The sequence below is a fragment of the Protomyctophum bolini genome, assembly GCF_963924005.1.
Source record: "Protomyctophum bolini genome assembly, chromosome: 17".
Lineage (NCBI taxonomy): Eukaryota > Metazoa > Chordata > Actinopteri > Myctophiformes > Myctophidae > Protomyctophum > Protomyctophum bolini.
The window spans coordinates 41835642-41855641 of record NC_137878.1 but is presented as its reverse complement, the minus strand read 5'-3'; the positions used below and the strand labels follow the sequence as shown (position 1 = coordinate 41855641).

Sequence of the window (20000 nt, the reverse complement as noted above, 5' to 3'; positions counted from 1 at the left end):
AACTATAGGATCATATAATGCAGAGGGACAGTAAACTATAGGATCATAGAATGCAGAGACAGTAAACTATAGGATCATAGAATGCAGAGAGACAGTAAACTATAGGATCATAGAATGCAGAGAGACAGTAAACTATAGGATCATAGAATGCAGAGAGACAGTAAACTATAGGATCATAGAATGCAGAGAGACAGTAAACTATAGGATCATAGAATGCAGAGACAGTAAACTATAGGATCATAGAATGCAGAGGGACAGTAAACTATAGGATCATAGAATGCAGAGGGACAGTAAACTATAGGATCATAGAATGCAGAGAGACAGTAAACTATAGGATCATAGAATGCAGAGAGACAGTAAACTATAGGATCATAGAATGCAGAGAGACAGTAAACTATAGGATCATAGAATGCAGAGAGACAGTAAACTATAGGATCATAGAATGCAGAGAGACAGTAAACTATAGGATCATAGAATGCAGAGAGACAGTAAACTATAGGATCATAGAATGCAGAGAGACAGTAAACTATAGGATCATAGAATGCAGAGAGACAGTAAACTATAGGATCATAGAATGCAGAGAGACAGTAAACTATAGGATCATAGGATGCAGAGAGACAGTAAACTATAGGATCATAGAATGCAGAGAGACAGTAAACTATAGGATCATAGAATGCAGAGAGACAGTAAACTATAGGATCATATAATGCAGAGAGACAGTAAACTATAGGATCATAGAATGCAGAGACAGTAAACTATAGGATCATAGAATGCAGAGAGACAGTAAACTATAGGATCATAGAATGCAGAGAGACAGTAAACTATAGGATCATAGGATGCAGAGAGACAGTAAACTATAGGATCATAGAATGCAGAGGGACAGTAAACTATAGGATCATAGAATGCAGAGAGACAGTAAACTATAGGATCATAGAATGCAGAGAGACAGTAAACTATAGGATCATAGAATGCAGAGAGACAGTAAACTATAGGATCATAGAATGCAGAGAGACAGTAAACTATAGGATCATAGAATGCAGAGAGACAGTAAACTATAGGATCATAGAATGCAGAGAGACAGTAAACTATAGGATCATAGAATGCAGAGAGACAGTAAACTATAGGATCATAGAATGCAGAGAGACAGTAAACTATAGGATCATAGAATGCAGAGAGACAGTAAACTATAGGATCATAGAATGCAGAGAGACAGTAAACTATAGGATCATAGAATGCAGAGAGACAGTAAACTATAGGATCATAGAATGCAGAGAGACAGTAAACTATAGGATCATAGAATGCAGAGAGACAGTAAACTATAGGATCATAGAATGCAGAGAGACAGTAAACTATAGGATCATAGAATGCAGAGAGACAGTAAACTATAGGATCATAGAATGCAGAGAGACAGTAAACTATAGGATCACAGAATGCAGAGAGACAGTAAACTATAGGATCATAGAATGCAGAGAGACAGTAAACTATAGGATCATAGAATGCAGAGAGACAGTAAACTATAGGATCATAGAATGCAGAGAGACAGTAAACTATGGGATCATAGAATGCAGAGAGACAGTTAACTATAGGATCATAGAATGCAGAGGGACAGTAAACTATAGGATCATAGAATGCAGAGAGACAGTAAACTATAGGATCATAGAATGCAGAGAGACAGTAAACTATAGGATCATAGAATGCAGAGAGACAGTAAACTATAGGATCATAGAATGCAGAGAGACAGTAAACTATAGGATCATAGAATGCAGAGACAGTAAACTATAGGATCATAGAATGCAGAGAGACAGTAAACTATGGGATCATAGAATGCAGAGAGACAGTAAACTATAGGATCATAGAATGCAGAGACAGTAAACTATGGGATCATAGAATGCAGAGAGACAGTAAACTATAGGATCATAGAATGCAGAGAGACAGTAAACTATAGGATCATAGAATGCAGAGAGACAGTAAACTATAGGATCATAGAATGCAGAGAGACAGTAAACTATAGGGCTTGTAGGTCTGCTATTTTTGAAAAGATCGTGAAAATGAGGCGCAAATCTTTGAATATATACTGTATTCTTTCAGAGCGAACGTTTTTAATTCAAATCTTTGCTTCTGGGTGTGGGGGTTCCTGGAACAACATATTAATTTCAGATGGGGGTCGGTGGCCAATTACATATCCTTTTTGGGGTCCTTGACATGAAATATTGAGCACCACTGAGCACCACCGTTAAAAGTATTTCAGAAAACTGTCAGAATTTAGAAGACTTTTCGACGTAATACAGACACATTCCTGTGCAACCACTCACACGGTACCAGTCGTGGAGGGAGAGAAACCATGGTCTGGAGTAACATATTGTCAGATGGGGGTCCCTGGAGTAACATATTGTCAGATGGGGGTCCCTGGAGTAACATATTGTCAGATGGGGGTCCCTCTGGAGTAACATATTGTTAGATGGGGGTCCCTCTGGAGTAACATATTGTCAGATGGGGGTCCCTCTGGAGTAACATATTGTCAGATGGGGGTCCCTCTGGAGTAACATATTGTCAGATGGGGGTCCCCGGCAAATACAGATCATTCTGGGGGTCCCTGGCGTGACATAGAAACATAGGGGGGGTTTTTTTCAGAAAACTGTCAGGATTTAGAAGACATTTTTTCTAAATAGAATAAATGGGTGATCACCCCCCTTCTTTTTTCACCCACTCCTGAAATGATTTAGGTTTGTTGTTAGTGATGCACCCAATATTCGTCCGCAGAAAATGGCTAAAAATACATTTTCGGCCTATTCAGTTTCGGCCAAATAGGCAGAAAATATATCACAGAATAGTGTATGCAATGAATGCATTCAAAAGAGCTGAATGAATGTTTTATGGACCCATAATAGTGATTATTACTTAAGTTAAGTTTTCCCATAACCATTTCTTCATGCATACGATTGCATAGGACCTAAATGGAAACCTTTTTGTTATTGTGCTATCCCTTTTGGATTGAGGGTTCTGAGTTCTGACATTCCATATGTTGATCTGACCTCATCAAACCCTGTAAACTCAAGACACGCTCCATATACGGCCAGTACAGAATTCATTCCATTATGTTGATCCCCATGCCAAAGAGCCAGCGCTCGCCCAGCAGTCTGCTGTCACCCAGGCGGCTGCGTGCGCGCAACCTCGCCATCAAGGCTGTGTGTCTGTGTGTGTGTGTGTGTGTGTGTGTGTGTGTGTGTGTGTGTGTCTCTCTCACCAACGATGACGAAGCCTCCATCTGTCTCTCTCTCAGACGACGTCTTCTTAGAATCCTTACTGCGGAGACCCAGGAAACTGAACATCCTGTCTGTCTGTCAGCCTGTCTGTCTGTCAGCCTGTTGGACACACACACACACACACACACACACACACACACACACACACAGTCTGTCTGTCATATGTTTGAGGGGTCCCATAGCCCCTCCTATACACATGTTAAATGTTTGTCTTTAGTTCAATGTTTGTTTAGTAAAACGCCATTAAACAATGAAGGGAACATTTACGTCATAATGTCCCTCATTACGTCATATTGTTAATGGCGTTTAAGGTTTGTGTTTGCACCGTTTGTTTTACGTCACCATTACATCACCTAATCAACATTAGAGTTAGACTTTAACATATTAGCGCCCCTCACTTCACAGTTCACACAGGTGTGATTTTTACTTCTTGTATTGTACTTTTCTACAATCTATCTACAATGTTCTACAATCTACATTAAGCTCACAATGCGTCACATTGTGAGCTTGTAGATCTGCTATTTTCAGAACAGTATTCTATACATTTTTTAACTCTCGAATAATGAGATATAGAACTAATGTTGGTACTTTGTTGTACATTTTTTAACCAATACTTTTGTACTTTCACTAAAGTACATGATTGATTGATTCAATGATTCTTTATTTAAGTGTCATGCTTCCAAAGAAGACACTTTTTACCGTTTTTACATAAACAATGACAACGACTGTTGTGTGAATATTGTTACCAAAGTCAATACCAACCTGACTAATACAGCCCAGATCCTTACAAGGCAGATTACATAATAGGTAGTATTATAATAGACCTAGAATGCCTGTGATCATTTAATTATACTTCGTACATTTTCATGTATCTCAGGCATAGATCGCTTGCACCAGATCCTGGTAGATATGAAAATTTGCGGCATAAATGTGATAAATGCTCCGTTTGTACTCGCCCATTAAATAATTCCAAAGACGTGGAGAGAAATAATATGGTCCTCTAGTTTTATATCCATGTGAAAGTTCTGGCACAAAACGTGTATTTAGTGAATTATCTCCACCTTTTCAAGAGATGCACACGGACGTCTTTCTCTCCGGACGAGGGGGGGCCGGAACAATCGATGAACTGATTTTACAAATACGTCCTGTTTACCGCAGACGTCATCACCAATTGACCAGGGAAACACAAAAGTTTGCAGTCACACAATTGGCAGGTGGTGTGATTAAATATCCCGGAACCTATCGCAAAGCACCTGCCAATTGTGTGACCGCAAACTTTTGTGTTTCCCTGGTCAATTGGTGATGACGTCTGCGGTAAACAGGACGTATTTGTAAAATCAGTTCATCGATGGTTCCGGCCCCCCCTCGCCCGGAGAGAGAGATGTCTGTGTGCATCTCTTGAAAAAGTGGAGATAATTCACTAAATACACGTTTTGTGCCAGAACTTTCACATGGATATAAAACCAGAGGACCATATTTCACTCCACGTCTTTGGAATTATTTAATGGGTGAGTACAAACGGAGCATTTATTTATCACATTTAGGCCGCGTATGAGTTCTACCACTATGGCTGTACTATGGCTCTGTATGTGAAATACTGTACATACTGTATGTAACAACAAGAGCCGTTCTAGGGCTAGTATTACAATAGAAGTATTATTCTAGTCATCGTTTTCCTAAATGGTGGCTGTGGGGTAAGATGAACCAAATGTCCGGGGGTAAATTGAGCCAATTTTTCTTAATGTGAATCACTATTCATATATTTTTATTAAGTATTCGCTTCTCAAATTATACTGAATGACCTTTAATTTGGATGTTTGCAAATTTGCTATATTGTATTAACAATATTGCAAATATTATAAGGTTCTGAATAACAAACTTTATTTAATTGTCTAAGTTATATTGTTTAAATAATAAAATAGACAAATGAATAAGACTATTTGCAAAAGGGAAAACTGTTAATAAATTATTTTCAATAAGTGAATACATTATCTGTTCAAGTTTAAGCTCTTTACATTAAAATATCATGTGGATCAACTTATACCCCAGCGTTACCTGGGGCAAATTGAGCCACATGACCACATTTTTTAAAAAGGTAATATTTTCATGGCCTTTTGTCATAGATGCTTATTCATCATTTCAATTGATAGAAGACATCCTGAAATATGTGTAGATCATTAGATTTAACTGCCATCTCATTCTGCCTTGCTTCCAGGACAACCTAAGCAAAAAGTGGTTCATCTTACCCTGTTCTCCCCTATACAACATATTACATAATATAAAACATGAAACAAAATACCATAAAATAAAACCCACCATCAGGCCTGTGACAGGAGACACATGGACCTTCATGGAGATCTGGGATTGTTATTCTAATATATGTCAAACTCAAGGGCAGGCCCGGGGGCCAAATCAGGCCCGTGAATTAATTATCTTTGGCCCGCGGGATGATATTTAATTAGCATTAGAACTGGCCCTCTGGTATAATGGCACGGACGACCATAATACTACAAGTCCTGCTTTGTGAGGATCGTAGAACCCGAAACTGAGCTTAATATTAATAATGCATTTTTCAGTTTTAAATGCATTTACTTTTTTTTGCTATTTGCCTGGGACGTCCTCCTGAGCGCGGTGCTCCGTGTGTTGAAACACAGTCCGGCCCTTTGACTTCTACCAATTTCTTTATTTTGGCCCACCGTGTATTTGAGTTTGACATCCCTGCTTTACTCTATAGTTCTGTGACAGGAGACTCATGGACCTGCTTGGAGAGCTGGGATTGTTCTTCTACTCAAAGTTAAAGTAGTAGTAGTAGTACATTTTGAATTTCCTACTTTACCTTAAAACAAGTAATGCATGAAATAAATAAATAAAAAGTATTTATATATTGCAGCATTGATATTTTAGTAAATAAATGTAGTAACAGCAGACAGACAGACAGACAGACAGACAGAGAGACACCTACCTTGTCCAAAAAGTTGTGTGAATGTTCAGGGAGTGACTATTGATTGTCAGCTAAACATTAAACAATAACATTCACATCATAATGATATACAATCATATTAATACTATGAATATTAATAAGACTAACAAGTGTCACTTGTTTCCGTGTTGGTTGTTATTGTTTGTTGACTGTGTGTGTGAGGCTTCAATCCCGTCCGTGTAGAAACCGCATCTCTCCCCACTATTAGTTCCGGACTCTGGTGGAATCCAACTCTAACAGCGGAACTAAAATCAATCCACACAGCCGTGTTCGTTTCCGGTGGGGGAGACCCGACCGGAACGGATGTGTCGTGGAGGGGTGTCAAATGGTGTTGGGGGGGTTCGTTGGGTTTGCGTCATCAGATAAACCGCCGCGTGTTAAACACAGGCTGTGTTCCACCGCCCCCGCCCGCCCGGGACGCGCCGTGCCATTCCCGCGAACACAACGCGACCACTGGGCAGCTTTTCGCGGGTAACATTCGCAGCAGTTGTGTGTTCATTATTTCCCCGCGCCCGCCACGGACAGGACAGATTTATAGGAGATACTCCGACAAAACAACACCTTATAATTAGACATTAGATCATAATAAGAGACATCTTTAGAAGAGACATCCTGACCGGAATAACATCATTTATTAACGTAGATAATCTCTCCATTCCTCCATCATGGCCAGTGTGTTTGAGTCTCCGAAGACCAGGGTCAACTCATCCATGCTGAACCAGTACACCAACAAGGCTGTGTCCTTCATAGGACGAGTGGACAAGGTGAGATGATTAACATGGTCTGCGTGTGTGTGTGTGTTTGTGTGTGTTAGCCCCATATGTGCCCTCTCCCGAGTCCCTACGCTCATTCTGTAGCTCCGAGGGAGAGGGCACATATGGGGCTGTGTGTGTGTGTGTGTGTGTGTGTGTGTGTGTGTGTGTGTGTGTGTGTGATCATATGTCTCCCTTAGTGTAGGACGGACAGTCCCTCATTTCCAATATGTTTTAGGAGTCCCACGAATTGTTCAGGGTTCACATTGAGACCCTGTCTGTCCCACGTTGTGACTGACAGACATCAGTGTTCACATTGTGAACCCTGTCTGTCCCACATTGTGACTGACAGGCATCAGTGTTCACATTGTGAACCCTGTCTGTCCCACATTGTGACTGACAGGCATCAGTGTTCACATTGTGAACCCTGTCTGTCCCACATTGTGACTGACAGGCATCAGTGTTCACATTGAGACCTTGTCTGTCCCACATTGTGACTGACGGGCATCAGTGTTCAAACTGAGACCCTGTCTGTCCCACATTGTGACTGACAGGCCTCAGTGTTCACATTGTGAACCCTGTCTGTCCCACATTGTGACTGACAGGCATCAGTGTTCACATTGTGAACCCTGTCTGTCCCACATTGTGACTGACAGGCATCAGTGTTCACATTGTGAACCCTGTCTGTCCCACATTGTGACTGACAGGCATCAGTGTTCACATTGTGAACCCTGTCTGTCCCACATTGTGACTGACAGGCCTCAGTGTTCACATTGAGACCCTGTCTGTCTGTCCCACATTGTGACTGACGGGCATCAGTGTTCACATTGTGAACCCTGTCTGTCCCACATTGTGACTGACAGGCATCAGTGTTCACATTGAGACCCTGTCTGTCCCACATTGTGACTGACAGGCGTCAGTGTTCACACTGAGACCCTGTCTGTCCCACATTGTGACTGACAGACATCAGTGTTCACATTGAGACCCTGTCTGTCTGTCCCACATTGTGACTGACGGGCATCAGGGTTCACATGCCATAATAATAGTTGTCTTTCTGATGTAAAGCTCTATCATTGACTCCTTTCCTGTTAAAATAATAGTATACATACATATAATAATAATAGTAATAATACATATCCTCTAGGCTAGTCTAGGGCACCATGTCAGATACCACCATTTTAAAACAACAATGTGAGACACTGAATCACTGTTGAATCACAAATAGTCGGGCTTGTGTTGTTTTGTGTTGATGTGTTGTCATGTTTTGTCGTGTTGTGATGTCATGTCATGTTGTCATGTCATGTGGTGTTGTGATGTCATGTTGTGATGTCATATTATGGTTGTCTGCAGGTCCATCCAAGCGGTAAAACCTTCACTCTGTCAGATGGAGAAGGGAAGGTCGCTGCTGTCGAACTCAACCAACCTGTGAGTGGAATGAATGACACCATTATAATGTAATACCAAAAGTCGGGGGGGAGGGTGGGGTTTGGGGTATGTTTAGGCCTGTCACAAAGATGCTAAATGATATTATACTGCATTGACATTTATACCACTCTAAATGATATTATAAACAGCTTATCACAGATCGAGTCGTTTGGAGGCCGATCACCCATCGGTGGCTGACGTGATGGGAATGTTTTATATTTTATATATATTTTCCAACAGCTGGAAGAAGAGCTGAGCGGGGCTGTGGAGGTGATAGGGATGGTGTCCAACAAGGGGACCATCATGGCCACCGCCTACACTGTGCTGCGGGAGGACAAGGGAATCACTTTTGGTACGTTTATCAACCCGTTGAGGAAAGGTCTAAATCCTGACAGTTTTCTGAAAAACCTCATGTTTCTGTTTCATGTCTTCTATGGACGTGTGATGATCTATTATTAATGTTACTATTATTGGTTTATGTTGTATAACGGTATAATCCATTGACTTCTCACAGATGTACACACGTTATTGTAGGCTATTATTACAACCTGTAATCTTTGTTGTTCCACACCCTGGAAGAAATGTGTTTGGTAACCCTAAAAGAATAATAATAGAAGATCTAGTGTGCCTTGAGCGAGGGGCGGTGCACACAAAATATGTTTTCTTTCATATATTTCATTTGACACTCATGGCTGTTGGTAGCGGCAAAAAGCACTCATGGGTCGTTTCATGGAAGTAAACATTAGAGCTTGTAAATCGGCTATTTTTGGACGATTCTTTCTTTTCTTCTTTTTTGTAACTTTTGATCTAAAATGCTCTTTGTTTTTCCCTCTGCTCTGCAGATCTGGAGCTGTACAACGAAGCGCTCAAAGTCATCCACGACTTCCCTCAACATTATCCCTTTGAAATGCCCTCCAGCAGCTACTGACCCTGGAAAGACCCTTCCGTTGTCCCCTCTGACCCTGGAGAAACCCGTCCGTTGTCCCGTCTGACCCTGGAGAAACCATTCCGTTTGTTCCCTGATGTTCTGATTTCACATTTATTTTGTTATTAGAAAACGTAAAAAAGAAGAAAAAAAACTATTTGTACAAAGATGGCGTGTCTTTCTAATAAATATAATCAGGTTGTTTTTGTTAGCACAGCACTCTGACTGGTGGTGCTTTCCTTGGCCTCAAAACGGCATTTATCAGACGCTCTTAATCCAGAGTGATTTACAGTAAGCATGAACAACACATGGTTGATACATCACATACATAGAAATAGTCATCTAGAATCATAAGAAACTCCCCCCCCTGTCAGGTGTAAAGGAGCAACTTGGACACTCAGGCATGAAGGAAGCATGAGTTCAAGTCCGTTGCTCTCCCCAGGTTGGCGGAGGGTGTGTAGAGCCCAGGATCACATTAGATAATTGACACAGGGGTGAAAAATGGGTTACATATTTGTGGGATAAAAATTAAGTAAAAAAAAAAAAGAATAATAATCATAAGCAAGCTAAGAACCTCCTAACATCTGTCTTAACAGTCGTGTAACGGCAATCTTTCACCTTCCAATATATATTTGCACGTGTTACGTTATGTCACAGGTGCTGGGAGTGATCCTACGCAGAGTATAACAGAAACGTAACAGATGGATGTCCAGTCTTATATCCAGTTTTAGTGTATTTGTTGAGCAGTTGAAATGAACATACCAGTGATGTTATTGTAGAAGTGTGTCTGTCTCTTGTTCTGCTGCTGCTGGTCAGAAGCGGTGTGCTCCCACCACCCCCTCCTGTGTCCTATCTGAAGCGCTGTGCTCCCACCACCCCCTCCTGTGTCCTATCTGAAGCGGTGTGCTCCCACCAGCCCCTCCTGTGTCCTATCTGAAGCGGTGTGCTCCCACCACCCTCTCCTGTGTCCTATCTGAAGCGGTGTGCTCCCACCAGCCCCTCCTGTGTCCTATCTGAAGCGGTGTGCTCCCACCATCCCCTCCTGTGTCCTATCTGAAGCGGTGTGCTCCCACCACCCCCTCCTGTGTCCTATCTGAAGCGGTGTGCTCCCACCAGCCCCTCCTGTGTCCTATCTGAAGCGGTGTGCTCCCACCATCCCCTCCTGTGTCCTATCTGAAGCGGTGTGCTCCCACCATCCCCTCCTGTGTCCTATCTGAAGCGGTGTGCTCCCACCAGCCCCTCCTGTGTCCTATCTGAAGCGGTGTGCTCCCACCAGCCCCTCCTGTGTCCTATCTGAAGCGATGTGCTCCCACCATCCCCTCCTGTGTCCTATCTGAAGCGGTGTGCTCCCACCAGCCCCTCCTGTGTCCTATCTGAAGCGGTGTGCTCCCACCAGCCCCTCCTGTGTCCTATCTGAAGCGGTGTGCTCCCACCATCCCCTCCTGTGTCCTATCTGAAGCGGTGTGCTCCCACCAGCCCCTCCTGTGTCCTATCTGATCTGATTAGTGCACCTGAGTGACCCTCTCTAAATACACACCCAGTGCTGTGAAATCTAAAGCCTGCCACCAAGTGTTCAAAAATAATATGCCAAACATAACCGATAATATAGCACCATCATAATGGCTCCTATACAAGTAGAATATCTGTACAATGAAACTCTTGAGTCTACACTGTAGAGTGCTGTCCACATAAAATCATATCTAAATGACATGCTTTGAGTCTTTGCATACGCCTGAAAGGTCGTTGAGGTTAATGTAAGTGCTATGGGGCCGTGATATGGAGTCTGTAGGGGTGGGTTTAGTAGTGCTATGGGGTCATGATATGGAGTCTGTAGGGGTGGGTTTAGTAGTGCTATGGGGCCATGATATGGAGTCTGTAGGGGTGGGTTTAGTAGTGCTATGGGGCCATGATATGGAGTCTGTATAGGGGTGGGTTTAGTAGTGCTATGGGGCCATGATATGGAGTCTGTAGGGGTGGGTTTAGTAGTGCTATGGGGCCATGATATGGAGTCTGTAGGGGTGGGTTTAGTAGTGCTATGGGGCCATGATATGGAGTCTGTAGAGGTGGGTTTAGTAGTGCTATGGGGCCATGATATGGAGTCTGTAGGGGTGGGTTTAGTAGTGATATGGGGTCATGATATGGAGTCTGTATAGGGGTGGGTTTAGTAGTGCTATGGGGCCATGATATGGAGTCTGTAGGGGTGGGTTTAGTAGTGCTATGGGGCCATGATATGGAGTCTGTAGGGGTGGGTTTAGTAGTGCTATGGGGCCATGATATGGAGTCTGTAGAGGTGGGTTTAGTAGTGCTATGGGGCCATGATATGGAGTCTGTAGAGGTGGGTTTAGTAGTGCTATGGGGCCATGATATGGAGTCTGTAGGGGTGGGTTTAGTAGTGCTATGGGGCCATCTCACGTTATTGTAGGCTATTATTACAACCTGTAATCTTTGTTGTTCCACACCCTGGAAGAAATGTGTTTGGTAACCCTAAAAGAATAATAATAGAAGATCTAGTGTGCCTTGAGCGAGGGGCGGTGCACACAAAATATGTTTTCTTTCATATATTTCATTTGACACTCATGGCTGTTAGTAGGAGTGAAATTGCGGAAAATTTGCGGAAATGGAAATTGCAGAAATTGCAGAAATTGTAATTGCGGAAATTGCGGAAAAATTGCGGAAATGGTAATTGCGGAAATTGCAGAAATTGTAATTGCGGAAATTGCGGAAAAATTGCGGAAATGGTAATTGCGGAAATGGAAATTGCGGAAATTGAAATTGCGGAAGTGGAAATTGCGGAATTTGCTAATGTTTCTCATCCTCCGCAACACTCAATTTTTCCGGTAAATACAACACATTGAGCAGGGCACTGCAGGGAGTTGAACCCCGTTCCGGTAAACCAGAAGTACGACACCAGTGCCTTAGCTTTTGTGTATTCAACTATTTGGGTAACATGTGAGCTTTATCCTCTAATTCATGGGCCTGGATTTTTTTTTTAATGACAACCATCTGTGCAGACTTTTTCTGGTTGGAGGACTATGAAAAACTGGAATTATGTTTTAGGAAAGGTACTTTTGCTTTGGCAGACTTTTTATGCAGGGCGTGGGAAATAAGGCAGAATGTTTTGTTTGTGTAAAAAAAAAAAAGGGAATATCAACAAAACATAATCTGTTTATTGTACACAATGCAATATTGAATGCAATGATATGGTGTGTCCTGTAAGCCCATGTGGGCTGGGCGCCTTTGGTGCATGACACAAAAATAAAGAAATCTATCTATCTATCTATTCAGGCCCATTCAATGAATCTATCACTACATTAGTTGCCTGTTCAAAACTAAACTACACTTTATGAAATCATTGTTGCAGCCTACACACATATATTCAGGCCCATTCAGAACACTTTTCCCAAATCTCAGTGATTTATCCACACATCGCTTTGTGTGTGTGTGTGTGTGTGTGTGTGTGTGTGTGTGTGTGTGGGCGTGTGTGCATGTGTGTGTGGGCGTGTGTGTGTGTCGCGTCGCCCTGCAGGTGCAATTGCGAGTGTGCGCTGTGTGCAGGGCACACTACTGAGTTTAAAAACAGTGGAGGGGGGCGAAATTCTAGTTATTATTATTATTATTATTTTTAATACAGCTTTGCGAACCACCCACATGATGCACTATACCGTGTGTACTTAAAATTAAATTAAATTGCGGTCGCTTTGCAGCGCTGCCTTTTCAAACACATTCCTTCCTGCGTACGTCGGTCATAATATTCACACGCCGTGAAGCTCAGCGTTATTCACACATACTGTATACGCTTATGTTATGATGGACATGTCGAAGCTATACTTCCAGGCCCCGGCCTGTCCTGTATGTATACAGTTACAGTAGTCTGCAGAACACTGTAATTATTACTTCGTCACTTTAATCATGTATAGGCCTACACTATGTCGTCATGTATCTATTCCATATATACCGTCTTCAAGTGGCTGTTATTATTATCATTATTATTTTTATTATGATTCGAGTCGCTGCAGTGTTTTTTTGGCCCACGGCGCATTTCAATTTCCATGACCCAAATGAGGATATGGATCAGATAGACCCAAATGAGGTCACCTGAACTTTGCCCATATTCGGTACTTTCATTGTTTCAGGAGGTGAACGTATGTTGTTCCAGTGAGGAGGAGAAGTTACGCACGGCCGATCTGGACTGAGAAGAACAGTAAAACGGTCGAGAAACGTTGACGTGTTTACGGTGTTGCACACACAGACACAGGGACAGACACACAGGGACAGACGTTCTGATTCTACGGCGAACAGTCGCGTAATGTAATGTAACGGAGCGGTTTATAGTAGGCTAGTCACCCCTCAAAAAGAGAATTCTGTCGTTTGGCGGTCTCTGCAGAATCAAGCATTCAACCAAGCCGTGTAAGAAATGCTAATAATAATAATGGGACAATACATAGAGATCTCTCTATAAAAATATGAATAATGGCTGAGATAGAAGCTTCCGTCTCTAGTCAAAGCTCACACAACTATTTAGAACCTGTTAATGTCAGGAAATCTACAGAAACACCGCCCTCTACTGGCCGTAAAGGGTCAACACAAGTTGCCACAGCATCGTTAAAAGTCAACGCATTCATTGTCACTTTGACATACATGTGCAGGTATAACAACAGCCAGCCTACATACAGTATTAGTCCATGCATGGGCAGAGCCAGGTTTTGGTACCAATAAGGTGTAGGCCTAAAAGGGTTTTTGTAGGTCTCTAGTTTATATTTTGGTATGATTGATAACTCCTCCAATTCAGTAGCTTAATGCTGGTTTATATATATGCCAGTTAACATAGATTGTGCATTGCATTCACCCATTCACCCATTCACACACACACACACACACACACACACACACAACACACACACACACACACACACACACACACACACACACACACACACCCCAGGGGTCCTTGAGGGAGTTCCAGGGGGTCCCCAGCTAAATGATAGTTAGGAATCAAATGGACCCTTATGGGTCTGTAACTCTGAGAGTGTACAAATGGGTCCATTTGTACACTCTCAGAGTTACATCAACATTGATTTTACAATATAAATCGGGGGTCTCCTTTCCAACCATGGCTGGCACCACCTCACCGTGTGGGCGGGGTTTGGAGCTGTCATGGTGATTGATTGATTGATTGATTGATTGATTGATGAGGGGGCGGGTGGATCGCTGCCACTTCACAGGGTACTCTCGTAAAAAGGTGATCAAGGGGGCGTGGCTGTAAAACTGTGTTTTATGGGCTATGTATGTACGTATGTAGCCTACTGTACTGTGTGTGTGTGTGTGTGTGTGTGTGTGTGTGTGTGTGTGTGTGGATGGGCCTGATGAGTAATAACTGTATGCTTTCTGTTGGCAGACGATGTGTTGATGAGATGAGAATGAGAGATACTTTCTTGTCCCACGGGGGGGGGGGGGGGGGGTGCACACTTAGTTTAGACTAGTCATTGGTTAGACATGGGTTAAGGTTAGGTTTAGGGTGAGGGTTAAGGTTAGGTTTAGGGTGAGGGTTAAGGTTATGTTTAGGGTGAGGGTTAAGGTTAGGTTTAGGGTGAGGGTTAAGGTTAGGTTTAGGGTGAGGGTTAAGGTTAGGTTTAGGGTGAGGGTTAAGGTTATGTTTAGGGTGAGGGTTAAGGTTAGGTTTAGGGTGAGGGTTAAGGTTAGGTTTAGGGTGAGGGTTAAGGTTATGTTTAGGGTGAGGGTTAAGGTTATGTTTAGGGTGAGGGTTAAGGTTAGGTTTAGGGTGAGGGTTAAGGTTATGTTTAGGGTGAGGGTTAAGGTTAGGTTTAGGGTGAGGGTTAAGGTTAGGTTTAGGGTGAGGGTTAAGGTTAGGTTTAGGGTGAGGGTTAAGGTTATGTTTAGGGTGAGGGTTAAGGTTAGGTTTAGGGTGAGGGTTAAGGTTAGGTTTAGGGTGGGACAGACAGTAGACAGTAGTGGAGACAGTAGTGTAGGGACAGTAGTGGACAGTAGTGTAGGGACAGTAGTGGACAGTAGTGGACCTAACCCTAACCCTAACCCAGCCAGCCAACCACCCAGCCAGCCAGCCAGCCAGCCACCCAGCCAGCCAGCCATCCAGCCATCCAGCCAGCCAGCCAGCCAGCCAGCCAACCAGCCAGCCAGCCAGCCAGCCAACCAGCCAGCCAGCCAGCCAGTCAGTCAACCAATCCAGAGCTGCCACTGCACATCAGCGGTTGCCAGACATTATGTCAAAGTAAGTGGTTCTATTTCATATTTTTCCCTCCTGGCATGTATAGTATATTACAGTGAGGCAATGTTCCATTCCTCTGTGTGCCAAACATGGTACTATTAACCACTTAATGGCCAGATTAACATCACTGCCTAGATATGAATCTGGAATTTTATATGGAAGATTATATTGAGTTATAGAGGCAAGGCCTAGCAGGAACCTGACCATGCAGTATAGGTTTGGGGATGTCTAGTTCAGTGGTTCCCAAAGTGGGCTCCGGGGACCCCCAGGGGGTCCCTGAGGGAGTTCCAGGGGGTCCCCATGAGCTAAATGATATAGTTTGGAACCAAATGGACCCTTGTGGGTGTGTGGATTCCATTTGTACACTCTCAGAGTTAAAATAACACTCTCAGAGTTAAAGTAATATTGATTTTATATGTATACAGTTACAGTAGTCTGCAGAACACTGTAATTATTACTTCATCACTTTAATCATGTATACACTATGTCGTCATGTATCTATTCCATATACCGTCTTCAAGTGCCTGTTATTATTATCATTATTATTTTTATTATGGTCTAAACCAATATCGTATCGTATCGTATCGTATCGTATCGTATCGTATCGTATCGTATCGTTGGCGGGTCCTTGGGGTCCAAGACAAATTTCTCATTTTCAATGAGAAGTTTTTTTTTTTACAAAATAAAGAAACCTTGAACCTCGATCTTGTGTGCAGGTATAGCCTACATAAGAGTGTTTGTCTTCCTTACAAACAACGCAGCAGCATAGATTATATAATAGATTATAATAGATTATATAATAGATTATATAGCATAACATTCAAAACAACAAACACAGCAAACACAGGGACAGAATAAAGAGAATAAGAGTAAAAATGCGGATGTTGTTTTCCCCGGTAGTAGCAAAGATATAGGTAAACTTTATGTGAGCACGTGTTCCATAAATATATAGTTTAAGAAGGATGTTCCATAATTATGTTATATATACAGTACAGCTAATTTAGTTTAGAAAGGTGCAATTTGGATATTTAGTTTAGAGTGCAAGAGTGTTTGATGAGAGGGAGGGAGAGAGAGAGGGACGGGAGAGAGAGAGGGAGAGAGAGAGAGAGAGAGAGACGAGAGAGAGAAGAGAGAGAGAGAGAGAGAGAGAGAGAGAGGGAGAGAGAGAGATATAGAGAGAGAGAGGGAGGGAGAGAGAGAGATAGAGAGAGAGATAGAGAGAGAGAGAGAGAGAGAGGGAGGGAGGGAGATGCGGGACAGTAGTGATGTGGGACAGACAGTAGACAGTAGTGGAGACAGTAGTGAAGGGACAGTAGTGGACAGTCAGTGGACAGTAGTGTAGGGACAGTAGTGGACAGTACGTGGACAGTAGTGTAGGGACAGTAGTGGACAGTAGTGTAGGGACAGTAGTGGACAGTAGTGGACAGTAGTGTAGGGACAGTTGTGGACAGTAGTGTAGGGACAGTAGTGGACAGTAGTGGACAGTAGTGTAGGGACAGTAGTGGACAGTAGTGGACAGTAGTGTAGGGACAGTAGTGGACAGTAGTGGACAGTAGTGTAGGGACAGTAGTGGACAGTAGTGGACAGTAGTGGACAGTAGTGGACAGTAGTGTAGGGACAGTAGTGGACAGTAGTGGACAGTAGTGTAGGGAACAGTAGTGGACCAGTAGTGTAGGGACAGTAGTGGACAGTAGTGGACAGTAGTGGAAAGTAGTGGACAGTAGTGGACAGTAGTGTAGGGACAGCAGTGTAGGGACAGTAGTGGACAGTAGTGGACAGTAGTGGACAGTAGTGTAGGGACAGTAGTGGACAGTAGTGGACAGTAGTGGACAGTAGTGGACAGTAGTGTAGGGACAGTAGTGGGACAGTAGTGGACAGTAGTGTAGGGACAGTAGTGGACAGTAGTGGACAGTAGTGGACAGTAGTGTAGGGACAGTAGTGGACAGTAGTGGACAGTAGTGGACAGTAGTGTAGGGACAGTAGTGGACAGTAGTGGACAGTAGTGTAGGGACAGTAGTGGACAGTCGTGTAGGGACAGTAGTGGACAGTAGTGGACAGTAGTGGACAGTAGTGTAGGGACAGTAGTGGACAGTAGTGTAGGGACAGTAGTGGACAGTAGTGTAGGGACAGTAGTGGACAGTAGTGGACAGTAGTGGACAGTAGTGATGCAGACAGTGACAGTAGTACAGTAGACAGTAGTGGAAGAAGTTTTTAAGAAATTGACCTGTATTCCAAAAATGTACAAAAGGCATCAATATATACTTAAAGTATAGCCAAGTAAAAGTATCTTTTCTAACAGCCTGGAGCTGTGCAGCTGCCATGTTGTAGCAAGTTCACACCTAACATCTGCTGCAGCCAGCCAGCCAGCCAGCCAGCCAGCCCAGCCAGCCAGCCAGCCAGCCAGCCAGCCAGCCAGCCAGCCAGCCAGCCAGCCAGCCAGCCAGCCAGTCAGTCAGCCAGCCAGCCAGCCAGCCAGCCAGTCAAGCCAGTCAGTCAGTCAGTCAGTCAGCCAGCCAGCCAGCCAGCCAGCCAGCCAGCCAACCAACCAGCCAGCCAGCCAGCCAGCCAGCCAACCAGCCAGCCAGCCAGCCAGTCAACCAATCCAGAGCTGCCACTGCACATCAGCGGTTGCCAGACATTATGTCAAAGAAAGTGGTTCTATTTCATATTTTCCCTCCTGGCATGTATAGTAACAATTACTGTGAGGCAATGTTCCATTCCTCTGTGTGCCAAACATGATATTATTAACCACTTAATGGCCAGATTAACATCACTGCCTAGATATGAATCTGGAATTTTATATGGAAGATTATATTGAGTTATAGAGGCAAGGCCTATAGCAGGAACATGACCATGCAGTATGTTTGGGGATGTCTAGTTCAGTGGTTCCCAAAGTGGGCTCCGGGGACCCCCAGGGGGTACCTGAGGGAGTTCCAGGGGGTCCCCATGAGCTAAATGATATAGTTTGGAACCAAATGGACCCTTGTGGGTGTGTGGATTCCATTTGTACACTCTCAGAGTTAAATAACACTCTCAGAGTTAAAGTAACATTGATTTTACAATAATTATAAAGTGGTGTCTCAGAGATAGAAATGCCATTAAATGGGGGTCCGTAGACTAAATGCATGTCAAACTGGGGGTCCTTGAAATTAAACGGGTTGAGAATCACTGCTGGAGCCGTAATAATCTTCTCATATGGGGGTCCCTGGGATATGTTTTTCAAACGGGGGTCCGCGGGGCTAATTAGTGTCAATGTGGGGGTCCTTGACGTGAAAAAGACCAGTTAGTTTTCTGGGGATGTTGTTTTTCGTTAGCTCGAGTGGTTCATGTTTTTAGGATGTATAAAATACTGCCAGTATGTTTTTTAAGTATCATACAATTGTTAAACATTTATAAGTGTGCATTTTCTGTTGAATGATCTAAAAAAAGCCCAATATTATGTTTTCGTTTCACTCTGTCTTGTTTGTTTTAAAAAAAATATTTTATGACTTGGCGCTGCATGCTTGTTAACCCTGAGATGACCACAGTATAAAGTGCAGCTTGCAGGGCTGAGTTGATGGCCTGTAGTAACCAAATGAACCCCAGCATACCTGTCCATTTAACCACATGAACCCCAGCATACCTGTCCATTTACCACATGAACCCCAGCATACCTGTCCATTTAACCACATCAACCACATGAACCCCAGCATACCTGTCCATTTAACCACATCAACCACATGAACCCCAGCATACCTGTCCATTTAACCACATGAACCCCAGCATACCTGTCCATTTAACCACATCAACCAATGAACCCCAGCATACCTGTCCATTTAACCACATCAACCACATGAACCCCAGCATACCTGTCCATTTAACCACATCAACCACATGAACCCCAGCATACCTGTCCATTTAACCACATGAACCCAGCATACCTGTCCATTTAACCACATCAACCAATGAACCCCAGCATACCTGTCCATTTAACCACATCAACCACATGAACCCCAGCATACCTGTCCATTTAACCACATCAACCACATGAACCCCAGCATACCTGTCCATTTAACCACATGAACCCCAGCATACCTGTCCATTTAACCACATCAACCACATGAACCCCAGCATACCTGTCCATTTAACCACATGAACCCCAGCATACCTGTCCATTTAACCACATCAACCACATGAACCCCAGCATAACCTGTCCATTTAACCACATCAACCACATGAAACCCCAGCATACCTGTCCATTTAACCACATGAACCCCAGCATACCTGTCCATTTAACCACATCAACCACATGAACCCCAGCATACCTGTCCATTTAACCACATGAACCCCAGCATACCTGTCCATTTAACCACATCAACCAAATGAACCCCAGCATACCTGTCCATTTAACCACATGAACTCTCTACGGTCC

The 20000-nt window shown here is 43.3% G+C and overlaps 3 protein-coding genes across 4 annotated transcripts in view; 2 read left to right on the top strand and 1 right to left on the bottom strand.

Moving 5' to 3' along the window:
* umad1 (UBAP1-MVB12-associated (UMA) domain containing 1) overlaps positions 1 to 6409 on the bottom strand; it is a 10638-nt gene extending 4229 nt beyond the window's left edge. Inside the window, exons 1-2 of one of the 2 annotated variants that reach the window (XM_080788011.1) lie at positions 6226 to 6409; positions 3245 to 3362 (exon numbers count right to left, since the gene is read on the bottom strand). In XM_080788011.1, the coding sequence (XP_080644137.1) occupies positions 3245 to 3329 (85 nt within the window). In that variant the 5' untranslated portion in view covers positions 3330 to 3362; positions 6226 to 6409. The remainder of the gene's footprint in view (positions 1 to 3244; positions 3363 to 6225) is intronic. The other variant, XM_080788012.1, reaches the window with a different exon arrangement.
* Positions 6410 to 6702: 293 nt separating this feature from the next.
* Positions 6703 to 9564, top strand: rpa3 (replication protein A3). Its single transcript, XM_080788014.1, has 4 exons — positions 6703 to 7007; positions 8346 to 8420; positions 8661 to 8772; positions 9263 to 9564. The coding sequence occupies exons 1-4, from the start codon at positions 6909 to 6911 to the stop codon at positions 9346 to 9348; spliced, it is 372 nt and encodes a 123-aa protein (XP_080644140.1). The 5' UTR covers positions 6703 to 6908; the 3' UTR covers positions 9349 to 9564.
* Positions 9565 to 9993: 429 nt separating this feature from the next.
* Positions 9994 to 20000, top strand: part of col28a1a (collagen, type XXVIII, alpha 1a) — a gene marked incomplete at its 5' end in the record, with an annotated part of 38807 nt that continues 28800 nt past the window's right edge. The window contains 5 exons of the mRNA XM_080787286.1: positions 9994 to 10026; positions 10205 to 10269; positions 10325 to 10429; positions 10525 to 10629; positions 10725 to 10829. Of these exons, the coding sequence (XP_080643412.1) occupies positions 9994 to 10026; positions 10205 to 10269; positions 10325 to 10429; positions 10525 to 10629; positions 10725 to 10829 (413 nt within the window). The remainder of the gene's footprint in view (positions 10027 to 10204; positions 10270 to 10324; positions 10430 to 10524; positions 10630 to 10724; positions 10830 to 20000) is intronic.